The sequence below is a fragment of the Rhipicephalus sanguineus genome, chromosome 11 (assembly GCF_013339695.2).
Source record: "Rhipicephalus sanguineus isolate Rsan-2018 chromosome 11, BIME_Rsan_1.4, whole genome shotgun sequence".
Classification (NCBI taxonomy): domain Eukaryota; kingdom Metazoa; phylum Arthropoda; class Arachnida; order Ixodida; family Ixodidae; genus Rhipicephalus; species Rhipicephalus sanguineus.
The window spans coordinates 102,163,646-102,177,174 of NC_051186.1; the positions used below are offsets into that span (position 1 = coordinate 102,163,646).

Below are 13,529 nucleotides of genomic sequence, written 5' to 3' on the forward strand. Positions count from 1 at the left end.
GACCCTTTTCGTATGCGTAATTCTGAGGCGCTAGCTTAGTTCCTCTCAGAGGAGAACCCCGGCTGTTGTAAAGGTTTTGGTATGGATATTGAAGACCTGTTTTACTCTTTCCCGCATGAGGACTTATTAAAATGTGTTCATGAATGTATTAACGAACAAGGGCACGAGACGGTTTTCACCGATAAATTTGGTGTTTCTACAGGGGCATTCTAGAAATTCTTTCCGTGTATTTATAGTCGATGTTGGTTCTTATAAGAACCGGAGCATCCTTAGAACCAATACATATCCCTGATTTTTGCACATAAACGCCTTCCTTCCAACCTACCAGCATCGACTATAAATACACGGAAAGAATTTCTAGAATGCCCCTGTAGAAACACCAAATTTATCGGTGAAAACCGTCTCGTGCCCTTGTTCGTTAATACATTCATTAACACATTTTAATAAGTCCTCATGCGGGAAAGAGTAATACAGGTCTTAATAACAGAATAACCTTAATAACCTTAATAACCTTAATAACCGAATTACCTAAGGCGCCTTCCAAAAGTTTGTCAATCTTGCTAAGGTATAAATCACTATAGTGATTTATACCTTAGCAAGATTGACAAACTTTTGGAAGGCGCCTTAGGTAATTCGGTTATTAAGGTTTTTCGTTATGTGGACGATTACATGATATTTTGTAGTGGTGAGGACTTTGAAACGGTGGCAACTTCAGTGAGCGAAAAATTCGAATTAAATGGAGGATGGCTGAACTTTACTAAAGAGGTGCCTCAGAATAATGGAATACAATTTCTAGACATTTCCTTAACGTTCCAAAAGAACCACGTGTGCTGTCAGTATTCTCCTAGATCTTCAAAACCGCTGTTAAAATTTTCGTCGAAGCACTCGAACGTTGTAAAAAACAGCATCGCCATGTCTTGCCTTAAGTCAGCCCTCACCAAGTCGTGTGAGCACAAAATGAGTGATAGCTTTAACGCACAGGTTACGCGTCTTTTAGATGTAGGGTATCCTCGTGATGCCGTGCTCACTGTCCATTGTGTTAAGTCCGAGCATGGTTGCAGAAAGCGAAAGGAAGAAACGTGTCGTAGGTATACCGTACATTCATTGCGTATCTCACGGGCTAAAGAAAGTAGGAAGTAGATACGGCGTTAATGTTGTTTTTACGGCTGCCAGTAAGCTAAGTAAGACTTGTGCCGCTGTGCAGAGGAAGAATGAGCGAGTAAAGGAGAAGAAGCGGACCGATATTTGTTTCGTAAAACAGCTGTGGCCGCTTCTACGTAGGACAGACGGGCCGATGCATTAACCAAAGATTGTTGGAACATAAGAGATCGCTAACAGGGGGCTCACCTTCTAATCTATCTTTACATTGTCGAGATTGTAGGTGCACGCCAACATTTGATGAATGCGCAGTGTTGTACCGGCATAGAAATGAAGAAACGCGCCTGATGATTGAAGCATGGCATATCGAGAATAGTGGTAGCGCATGCGTGAGCCAACCATCGATTAACTTGCGTAAAGATGAAATCAAATGCCTTAACAGTTATCTTCCACGTAGACCGCCACGCGTGCCGGATTGATAGGTTCGCCTGTTGCATGGGCATGCGCAAATACGTTTCCGTGCCTTCTTTCTTTTCGGCCGTTGTGCGTCTCTTCAGTTGTCAGTCGGCGTTTGTGGTGTCCTGACTTCTTTCTTGTGTCCGTGTTTGCACGCCCTGTCTTTTTAGAATGAACGCTTATCCCTTCTTGTGAAGCTTCATCCCCTTACAGGCTTCACGAGCACTGTGGAGGGGGGGGGAGGAGTCGAAGACGCGAGGCGTGACAATGATTTTTGGAGGAATGTACTCACCTATTGTGTCCAGGCTTCGGGAACAATTGAGGAGGGGGCACCCAAAGCAAGGGGACTACAGTAATGTACTTCACCTGGACGATCTGTGTATATCTACGTAGTTTTCACTCTTTTTTTTCCTCCGGAAACACGTGTTGTTTTGTATGTCAAAATATGGGCACGTGGTGTGTTCGCGACACTGTTTCCTTTCATCTCAAAATTCTTACTCCTTCTTTTTTCTTTCTTAGGAAACACGTGCTGTGTGTATGTCATATATGACATACACACAGCACATACTAAAGTGCACATAGTATGTGCACTTTTTTTTCACTTTTACTTACTTCCCTCTCTCATTGTTTATTTTTAATTTTTTTTCTTAAATTATTTTACTTTTTTCTCTCTCTCGGCTCGGAGGACGATGATATAAAAGCGCATCGAAGCCTGGTAAATTTCGTCTTGATGAAGATCGGTCTCCGATCGAAACGTCGACAATAAAGCTGTTTTCTATAAAGGCGCATATACTCTTAAAATACTTATAACCTTGCGGCAACCGAAGTTACTCTTCCGCATTTAAGCCTTATATATATATATATATATATATATATATATATATATATATATATATATATATATATATATATATATATATATATATATATATATACACACACACAAGCGAGCGAGGCTTGCCCCCCTCTCACTCGCGAACGGGTTGGTACGCCACTGCTGTCACTGCTACTCACCTCCCACATAACTTATCGGCCCGTCGTAAACAGCTTTTAACAAAGGTCGCAAACCCCCTTCCATAATCGCTTTATTACGTTCCGAGAAAACACAAATGACGCGTTTTGATACCCGTTTCCTGTTGAATTTTACACCCACTCGATTGATTATTATTTACTACCGCGATATACGTACCGCGTCATTCATTTGTCTTGATAAGCTGCGCCAACATGTGCTTAATAGTAGCGTTACCAAATCGAAGTCACAGTGGGGGATCTACCCGTGGCTATTCCTTTATTGCTATCGCGGTTGCCATTAGCCTGAGGGGAACAAATCGAAAGAGGGTTTTTATTAGCGGCTAACATTATTGAAAACATGATCACGTCATTTACGTAAGTGGGCATGAGAAAGCTACTACGCTCCAGGCGCCCGAACAAATTGTTCAATCGAGCCTGTGATGCGAGCGGGCTGGCATGTGTGCCTGCGTTAAGCGCAATGATAGTTTTTTTTGGTTTTTTTCTGCAAAATAAGCAGTCACTCTGAGTAATCAAAATAAGTTATTATCGGCAAAGGCTGCCCTCGCCTCGCTTGGCATAAACGCCAGCGCCTCTTGTCGCCACTTCCCTTTCAGGGATCGTGTATCGCGGCACATTGCAGCATCTTGACAAGTCTGCTTCCGTCGAGAACATCTCTGCCGCCAAGTTCAAGACCATGTTCCGGATCACCGTCGTTCTGCTGCTCTGTGCGGCAATCTTCTGCACGCAGATGCCGGACATCTTCGAAGGCTGCGTCCGTTACAACCGCAAGCACGAAGAGCCACACAAGTGCACCTTTGAGCCTCGCAGCCGTATTCGTGGCAACGCAAGCTTCAAGCACTTTGCTCATCTTGCTCTGAAGGATGGCAAGATACAACCCACATCTGGCCAGCTGAACACTCTCCTGAGACTGACTCGCGTGGCAACCCAGGTGAGTGTTCGTCAGGATACATGAATCGGAAGCAGAGTGACTTCCCAAAGTATTTCAAGCGCTGCTTGGGGCTGCATACGAGAGATGCCAGATCTAATGACAGGGCTCTCTCGTTCTTCTGGCTGTCATTACTCCACACGAATTACTTTTCTTGGGATCATTACCCAATCCCAGTCGCTGCGGCCCCATTTTTGGTGGAGGTGAAATTGCTTGAGGCCAGTGTACTTAGATTTAGGTGCACGTTAAAGAACCCCAGGTGGTCGAAATTTCCGGAGGCCTCCACTACGGCGTCACTCATAATCATATCCTGGTTTTGGGACGAAAAAGCCCAACCATTATTGTCCGGTTCAATGTTGAGCGTCCTAGGTGCAAGCTCCTGTTTCGTATGTATACGAGTACTAGCAGTGGTGGCTGCTTGCGTACTGCTGTGGTGCGCTGTTGAGTGCCAGTGCTCTGGTTCCGTTCCGGGTCGTAGTTTTCGCACTACGAGGGGCAGGATACCTGTCGTGCACGTTAAAAAAAAAAGAAAACTCGGGTGGTTATAATCCATCACGCGTCTTTCACTATGGCCTATCTAATAATGAATTCCTGGCAATTGCGGAGGAGGCAACTCGGTAAAAGTTTCGAATTAAATGCGAAGGACGGGTTCAAAAAGACGGAACACTTTCTATAAACGAAGCTGGTAGCGCTATGTTGCAACGCCCAGTGCGAAATTCTTTTGCGCGTATTTTTGTGGCGGTGTATTCTGTTATCACTTCAATTTAAACAGCGTATGGAACGAGACATCAGACTAAAAGCAGGCTGTGGTGTCATGTTCCAAGCGCAATTTAAATTCGCGTATCAATACCTTACCAACTAGCCCCACGAAACACGCTACTCGACTGTATCATGTGCGTGCTTTCTACTGATAAGCGTTCTTTCAATGCTTTGCGTGTGGCATAAGAATTGACAATATTGGCTTCAAAAATGTTTTATACTACTTCTTGCCCTAAGATTGTGCTTAACATAAAGTTGGCCAAAAAGTTTCCTTCAGCGACAGCCCCCGTACATCCACGCGAACTTGCATGTGCTTGCGCCTGCACTGTAAGCAAAAGTTAGCCCAGATGGGAGCTTTATCAGCTTATCAGGCCCGAAAACTCGCATGCCCCCATCATTTACTCCGTCAAGGCTGAGTTAATATATGGCACATGTCGTCTTTATGCTCCCGTTGCGAAGTGAAAGAGCGTATAAACGACATGCCCTTATTATACTCCACAAGAAATATCTGCTCACGTTCATTAACTCCCCATGGGAGCTCCAGAAACCACTTTTGGCAGCGACGTGCGTGCGTGCCTGTGTGTGTACGCGTGTCCGCGTCTGTTTACCGCGTGTGAAGCTCCAGCTACACCATGTCTTGCAAGAACTGCCGATTAGTGCTTTGTGTAGACGTGTAGGACTATTTTCTCCGCTGAACCGTTCTGGACAGAGACAAGTTCAACTCGTGCCAGCATCCGACCGCGAACACATCGAGCTGGCTGTGCCGTGTTTATTCTCCCGACGAGCGGCAGTGCCCATGCACACGAGTGCAAGCCTCCGACACGCCACGGATACCTCGCTTCAACGTGCCCAGTTACGAAGAAGTGCGAAGAATAATTTCATCGGTAACAAAAGTAAGCTGTTGCGATCGTCAGCGGCTGTTTCTGGAGTTTCACCGGTTAAAACTTCGAAGCAATGAGATGTACTTAGGCTTCGCTACGTCGTCGGCATCAAGATTGCCGGCGGCCGGTGTGAGAGCTGTGCCAGCGACGCGCTCGCCCCGACCCCGGGCAACGGTTGCTTCTCGGAGTGTGACCGATGTTTCCCGGCTGCAACTTCTAAGCGGTAAGGAGGCTTCTCTACGTCGTCGGTACCAATCCGGCGGAGTTCTACGAGTTCTACGAGCTCGCACCGGCCACCGGTGAAGCAAAGGATATGTTTCACAGGAAATAAAAGCTGCTGGAAAGAATACGTTTAAGTTTTCTCTTTTGCGCCATGCGACCACCGCTGTCAAACGTCTAGCGAGAAGGCAAGCGCCGATACTAGACGGATTGAACCAACATGCAGACGCCGATGCACTGCGAGCAATAAGCACCGCCACTACGAGCCGTCTAGTTCATTGTAAGTACATCGCTTTGTAGCTTAAAGCGGATAGCGGACATCTGTTTTTTTTTTTTTATTGTGTGTGTAAAATAACGGCGACGAAAACTGTACAGCAGGAAGCATTTTGTGATCGCGAGGTGTCGTTCATCGTATAGCCGTGCCGTACTCCTGGGAGAGGCCTAGCGACGCCGTCGGCAACAACGCGGTATACCGGCGTGGCGCCGCGGTTCTTCGCCGGTGTTGCTGAATGTGAGCCGCTTAAGCGTTCGTGCACAGCCGCTCGGGGTTCGTGCACGATTATGTGCATTTTACAGACTCACGCACAGTACTGCTAAGGCGGATACATCCCATGCGACAGAGTGCCAGCTGATAATCAAAATTCGCTAATTAAAAAGGCGTTAAATGTTAGGCAGGTTTATAGTAAGAGGTGTGTGTGTGCCTCAGTGATATCTATAAGCCCACCGCGAATTTATACGTACGCCATGAATGTTTGTTGCTTAATTACGCGAAAAAGGTGTCCCACCTGAGCTACAAGGAGGTCAGGATAGGGTGCCTATATATAGCCGGTGACCGCAGTTTGGTTGTGAAGCGCGAGTGGCGAGCGGTTGTCAGTGTGAGTGTTGTATTAATTTGCGAACGTTGTGTGCATGTTTGTGTACGTGTGATCGACCTTGCGTGCTTCGATGCTAATTTAATTAAAGTTTTCTGGCGCATGGTCCGACAGCGAAAAGCATTTTTTTTTCGATGGTTATAAAGATTTACTCCCATACTTACCTGGAACAGCTCCTCGATGGATGTAAACATACTCCCCTCAGTCCATCCAAAACCACCGTCCTTAAGGGGGCTACATTTTTTACTCCGCCTGGACGGAGTATATAAACCACCATTGGGACAAGTCAGTTTACACCCATCTCTGCTTTTTTTGGCTTACAATGTGGCTTACAATGTGAGCTAGAGGACAAGTCAATTTACACCCATCTCTGCTTTTTTTGGCTTACAATGTGATACAATGAAATAGCTCACTTGGGATGGTAGTTGCACAATGGTCAGTTGGTAGCTGTTGTATGCCTTTTCTTTGTCAATGTGCCAGTCTTTGCCACCATCGTGGGCATGACTTTGATATCCTTATCATTCCGCTACCATAACAGAAATAATTTTGGAGCCCCTTTGGGCTGCTCTCGATGCGAGTCGCACTACAGCTACCTTTCTAAAGGATTCAATTCACCACTATTTAGCTCTGCCAATTGGTTCTCCAGCTTTTGTCGCAGATGGTTCTCCAGCTTTTGTCCTGGTACTAACGTGGGTCTTATTCTGCGCTTCTTTCACAGAACTACAGGAGTCTGAAAAATTTCAGCGTCCGACTGGAATTCAAGACCACTCCTAGCCGTTGCAACACCTCGCAAGTCTACGATCCTCACCAGTGCCTTCCACTCGGGGAAAGGGTAAGAATGCCGATGCGTTCACAAAAAAAAGAAAAAAAAAACCCGGGGCGCATTTTTTCTAATTGAGATGCTCTGCTGTAAAGCATAATGTGGAAAAAAGGACAAATCTTGCTGACAGTGCCTAACTAATCGAACAGGCAGGACAGGTACTTCTCAAGTCATTTTCTAGCCCTGAGTGCAGGTTTATGCTATTTAAAACACGGCAAACAACTACGAAAATTGTCAACAAAGGGCACAATATAGCTTCTGTAAAGAACGCCATTGTTTGGCGATGCTTTCAAGCGTGCTTGGTGATGTTTATTCAATACGTGGAGCAAGCACAAATTGGAGGAGTGGCAAATAAAAATGAGACAAGGGGCGCTGTTCCATCAGGATGGTATACAAATGAGCTTTTGGTTCATAGCTACGAGGGCCTGCACGAGTAGAACTGCGCAAGCAAGTGACGTCTTGTGTGTCTGGTCTTTGTGCCTTCTTCTTGTCTGGCTGGTTGATTTCACATTTGCTGTTTCACTTTCTTTCTCCATGTTCCTGTTTCGGTTCTTTCGCTTACTTAAGCGCTGTGCGCGTTGACTCCTCTTAAAGCACGCATCAACCTCTTTCCATAATGCTTTTATACTGAGAGCAGTCCTACCACACATGCTGAATGAGGCTCCACATTCTAAGCCAAAAATAGAAAAAAAGAGAGTAACTGCGGGTTTTAGTCCTAAACACCAACTTTTACTCCCCAAAAGACCAACTGGAACAAGATGGCTGACATGTCTCAAGCTGGGGGAGTAACCGTTTAGTGTTAGGTTGGAAGGGAGCAACAGAAGGACGAACGGCAACAGTTGCTCTCGGCGCGCAACCGTCGCTCTCCTGCAGGACGCACCCTGTATCGGTCGATGCATGGGCCACATTTTCTTGCGGGCTGGCGTAAGGAAACTACTTTTTGTAAACTGAACAGAGAGATACCCACGCTAATAGGGACATTTAGCTTGTACGTATACTTTTTAATGTTACCGCGTTACCGGAACACATGTTTTTAGAAAAGTTTTAGCTCCCCGTACGTAAACGTTTAAGTACGTACGTAAACGGATACCTTTACATTTGAATAAACTATGAAATGGTGATGATAACGGCAGTTATATTATATTGAACTTAGATAAGCTTGTATCACCGCTGCGGCAAAATCACGAGCGGTTTTTAGCGTGTACAGTATCCCGGTATACGCAAAGGGGTGCAGAATACCGGGTTATCCGACAATCGTGTCGCCATCTTGTGACGCTTCGTGCAACCGTAGTCATAGACACGTTTGTTTTCGCCTAGTGTTTTTGAGGAAAAAATGATTGAAAAGGTAATTCATTGGTAATTATGCCGCGGCAAGGCATCTACACCAGAAGTAGAACGCACGATGTTTCTGCAGTACCAATTTTTTGCTTGCCTGCTTCATCTTGTTCACGCTAGATGGCGTCACCTATCCAGCCTCTCGGGGTATTTATGTCAACGCTTCTCACGTGTCTACGGCTTCGGTATTCTATTTCTAGGTCACTCTAGTGACTCTAGCCGCTGAAACAAGGTGATCGCAATTGGCGCTCGCACCTCGGCTTATTTTTACTCGGCGGCTGGAGCCTCGGCAAAGCGGGTATCGCGAGTAGCCGCGAACGAAGGTGGGTTTGCGAGAAAGGGCCGTAAACGTAGAGCCAATCCGGAGAGTAGTTCACGTTCCGTAAAGGCCCGCTTACGCGCATATTCCTTCCGGCAGCTCGTAACACGGTAACGTGAAGCTAAAAGGCCCTAATACAAGCTAAAAGCGCCTAATAAAAGGCATAGTTGCACTAGAACGCCAGCACCTGAAGCTGCTGTCGTAGCAAGTTAAGTGGCGTGTTTGCGTATAACATTTGGCATAAATATATAGCCTGAGAATGTGGCAATAAGATGCGAAGCTTCGCGAGACTCCATGTTGTTATGCCAGGGCTCCCAACCCAAACTTTCTTGCTTCGACAAGGCATTCAAGCTGGTAGAACGTCTGACGCAGGGGCGTAGCCAGGGGGGGTGGGGTTCAAACCAAAATTTTCAGTTTTGCTTGCGTATATATACACGCACACATACAAACGCACGCACGAATATACGTAAAATATAGTTGAACCCCCTCCCCCCCCCCCGAAAAAAATTTCTGGCCACGCCCCTGGTCTGACGCAACCAGCGCCAACATCGATAGACTGTCTGATGCAACCAGCGTCAACACCAGCTGATGCAACGAGGTGGGAGTCTTACGCAATCCCCGGCAACTCCGGCTATGCGGCTGATGGAACCAGCAGAAACCTCTCCCGCAACGTGCGGCAAGCCCTCTCATGCGCGGATCCGGTTCGAGCCAGCGACCAACGGCGGTTCCTGATTGGAGGCGTCGAACTACTGGCTGATGCAAGGACTCGGCCAGGGCTACAAAAGAACCAAGCTGCGCGGAGAGAGGGAGACAGCGAACGAAGAAATCCCGGGTCGTCGTCGCACCTCTGTGCGAGCCCAATAAGCTGTCGGCCCCAGAACCGAATATGTAACGCCTCTGCTTATATGTATATACATTTGCCTGAACTCACCGTCGCCTTGATCGCTTCGTCTATCAGCTCTGCGCAGAAGCAGTCGCAAGCTGAGACATCTGTTACCCAACAGTGTATACGTCTCCAGTACAAAGCAGCAAAAGCCCCGACTGCAGGGTTGCAGCAGAGACCACGCAACGCACACTTATATCGCGATGCGCAGAAAGACTGACAGCGAGCTTGTCACTGGCTAATTTTGGCGGGTGGGCAGTTATCGCAATCGGGTCCGGTAGTTTGACTTTGTGTTTAATCTCAGAGCAAATGGTCGTTATCAGCTCGGGCGGTGTTGTCTTTTCAATGGGGAGGCGACTCTTCCGCAAAAAAATATTATTATTGATAATAATAATAACAATGATAATAAATAAGAAGAAAACACACCTCCGGGCAAAAAAGAAAAAAAAAAGAAATTACTCGCCTTTTAGCTAGCGCGAAAGGAGCACGGCAAAGCCTGTGTTTTCGCGAGAGATTCGTATACCTTGACGTTTTCAGATGTTTACATTGTTAATTTCTATTCTCCTTCGAACATCACCACTGGTTCTGTACGCCTATGCTCATTTCACCAAGTGTCAGAACGCGCAACGACCCGTCGGTACCTACATAACCCCGTTTTCTTTCAGACGGCGCCGTAGCGTTTGGTGGCGCAGTGGTTAGCGTGCGCGCATGGCGATTAAGTGGTCGCCAGTTCGAATCCTGTGTGTTTGTTGCAAATTTTCTGAAATTTCTTTCTGAATGAGATGTCTGTATATCGTGTGTACATCCAAACAAATGTCTGTATAAACCTCAATATGCTGTATAAGTAAATCAAAAGAATTTTTTTTTTCGGCCCAAGAAGGAACTAAGGAGTAACGGGAAGGAGCATCCGTTGCTCCCTTGAGGAGCATCAGGAAGGAGTAACTGTTTATCCTCAAGGAGTAACTGGGGGGACTAACCGTTCATCCCCCGAAGGAGCAACTGAAAGAAGAGCAACGGTTCGTCCCCTTGCCGTTGCTCCTTTTATGAGAGTAATGGGAGTGGCAATGCACTTGCTCCCTCAAAGGAGGAACCCCTATACCCCCGTTGCTCTGCAGTGCATTTCACAACTCCTTCGCTGGACACACGTGCGTCTCCAGTTGGCCTTGCTGGCCACTCAACGCACGTGGAAACCGCACGGATGTCCGAAGACGACGCGGGGGACACTAATAGATGTTGTACTTCTCCTTTGTGCCCCATTTAAATCTGTTTTCTGTGCGGGTTCTCTGTAAAATCGATGTTGAGTAGGCCGCATTGAGTGCGCGTAGCCAAGGGCACACGCCGTTTGCTGTCCGTAGCGGTGCATGAGGATGCGAAAGTCTTCATGAAAACTTCAGATATTACCATTGTATTCCTTAGTGCAAAGTCTGATTACACGCTCTGCTGGATGTGTACAGCCTTAGCTGTAAAACATATGTTCAAGCGTTCCGGCATGTTAATTTTCTAACGAACGGCACAAAACTTACTACCATCAACTTGCATTGCTTCGAATGCCTAACCATGCGAGCTCCTAATTTGTTGTTCATATATATATATATATATCTATATATATATATATATATATATATATATATATATATATATATATATATATAATTTTTTTTCAGGCAAATGGTGTGTGCCAGGCGAGCTTCCAACAACACGCCGCTACGCTTGTCCTGCAGAACGCTTGCTGCAAGCCACAACACGAAAATAGGTACTCTCATTCATTGCACACAGTCATCGAAAGCGCCTGCAATTTTTACCAACTTACGTAGAGGCGAGCGTTTAATTGCACTGTCATGGAAACGCGGCGTGACTGTCCCATATGGGACTATGAAAAGTGAGTGAGTACTGGCGAATGCAATCTTGGGTGAATCGGAATGGCGTACTGATGGTGTAACACTCCCCTTTCACTGGTTTTTACTTTTACCTTATTTCCGTCTTCGAAAGCGCAAGCATGCGAGAATCAGCTGTAGCTTTAGCCCTTAAGGACCACCGCTATACCACTCTCCCACCATCTCTTAACAAAAACGCGCAATAATTTGCTACTGAGTTTTAGGATGCAATAAAGCACCACTTACTCGAGTCAACGTTGTGATCGGTCGACCGCTACTGAATGTTTTAATAAATTGCAACTTTGTTAATTTTTTTTTTCTGTTTCAGGTTCTGCTGCTCCCATGCAGGATTCCTCTTTTTGCGGCTGCATGATGCCTCCTCTTGCCATGCGTGAGCTACCTAATTAAGAATGAATAAAATGTGTTAAGCATTCAGAAACTGTGCTGATTTTTTGTGACCATAACGACTGAGTGGGATGTCCCGCACTTTAGCTGAAGTCGCGCTCATGCTTGCTTTGTCGCTTTTGCGGATGCTGTCAGCAATGCCTCAAATTGGTTTTAAATTTGCGTATCATCGCTAATGACATTTGCGAAATCTGTGCGCCCGCATTTGCTCCAGCTGTGCGCCCGTATTTGCCCCTGCTTATTTTATTTTCTACTTACGAGTGGCACCATTTCTTGCTCATTCACGAGTGATTTCTTAATGTTCTATATCGTGACGTGCAGTTAACGTGCCTAATGCATTTGTCTTGGACTTTTCCTTTGTATGAGTATGTTGTAGCACTTATCACCCAGTTGCAGATACAAAATTTTAGGTGATTATAGCTGCGCTTAAGGGACCGTTTGTGTAAACTTATGGACAGTGTGAACGCACACAGCCCGCTAGGACTTGGTTATTGAGAGCTGCCCACCTATATTGCAGGCTAAGGGAGCGAGCGCAAGCCAGTACAAGCGCGCACCGGTCTCAGCCCTATACGGGAGTCAGCCAGCCGTCTCCGAGTCGTCATCGCAAGCGAACGCCAAACCAGATTAGGGTAGCGAAGGAAGGATAGGAGGTCGCGATGACGGTGCCGGCACGACAGCACAGTGAGGAGATTAAAGGGACACTAAAAGCAAATAATTTATCTTACAGTGAAAGGTCAATGTATCATAACGTCTAAAATGTAAATAGTATCAACAGCAGTGCTCTAGCAATCAGGAAATTCAGGTAAATGAAGGTCACGATGTGCGCCACGAGCGGGACATTTTGGAAATGATCTCAATGACGTCAAAGAGTCCCGAGTACAATTAGCCACTACTAATCAACCCAGTTGCAAGAAAAAAAAAAACCTTCGGCCTATCACAAGACGTAATAAAATGCTGTTTGTTTGTTTCCGTTTCATTAATGGGAAAAAGAACCTCTTGGTGCTACCATGGGGGAACGGCGCGAGTGGTTCAGAAGTTCCGTTTTCGCCAAGCTGCGCGTCTCAGTGGTAGTTTCGGTGTCGCGTACTGCTGCGTGTGCTTGGCTCTCGCTATTTTCGCCCTGTCGATACTCTAATTCTGCTGCTGCTGACCAAGCTAAGCTCCGTTACAGTGAACTATAGACGAATTCCACCGGACATACGTCACAGAAATGCGGTGGCGCTGTCATCGGGCGTTTAGTTTCGCGCGGTAGGAAAAAGCCGCCGTGCCTACCGCAGTTGCTGCTGTGTTTTCGCTGGTGCGTGCGCTGTTTGTCGTCGTGCAGAGAAGAAAAACGGTGTATCGACGAGCAGCGCCACAGTTATTTGCGCAAGAGGGCAGGAGAAGGATGGAATAAGTTTTTTTTTATTAGCTGTTTTCAAAAAGACCGCCGCAAGGAATGAGCGGCAGCTGTAAAACGCAAGAAATTGTCTCCGACGCCGGCTCATCGGTTATGTTTTGGAGCGGCTTACCCAGCAGAAAGGATTAGCCTTGTCAAGTGGTTGTCATTGTCATGTGCAGCACCGGATTTCATGGCATAAGCTTTGTGTGGAGGCATAGCGAGCACGTTTACGTTGTGGATAGCATTTGTCATATATGCGAAGAATTCTTC

The 13,529-nt window shown here is 46.3% G+C and overlaps 1 protein-coding gene across 1 annotated transcript; it reads left to right on the plus strand.

The window, feature by feature from the left end:
• The first annotated feature begins 2,942 nt into the window (after nt 1-2,942).
• LOC119375630 (uncharacterized) lies at nt 2,943-12,525 on the plus strand. The gene is made up of 5 exons (XM_049411221.1): nt 2,943-3,033; nt 3,180-3,514; nt 6,961-7,074; nt 11,264-11,352; nt 12,396-12,525. The coding sequence occupies exons 1-5, from the start codon at nt 3,006-3,008 to the stop codon at nt 12,523-12,525; spliced, it is 696 nt and encodes a 231-aa protein (XP_049267178.1). The 5' UTR covers nt 2,943-3,005.
• The last annotated feature ends 1,004 nt before the right edge of the window (nt 12,526-13,529 follow it).

Coding starts and splice junctions, on each gene's coding strand:
- LOC119375630 (XM_049411221.1), top strand. CDS start 3,006: ATGCGAGCGGGCTGGCATGTGTGCCTGC. Junction 3,034..3,179: donor GGGCTGGCATGTGTGCCTGC/GTTAAGCGCAAT, acceptor CTTCCCTTTCAG/GGATCGTGTATCGCGGCACA. Junction 11,353..12,395: donor AAGCCACAACACGAAAATAG/GTACTCTCATTC, acceptor CCTATATTGCAG/GCTAAGGGAGCGAGCGCAAG.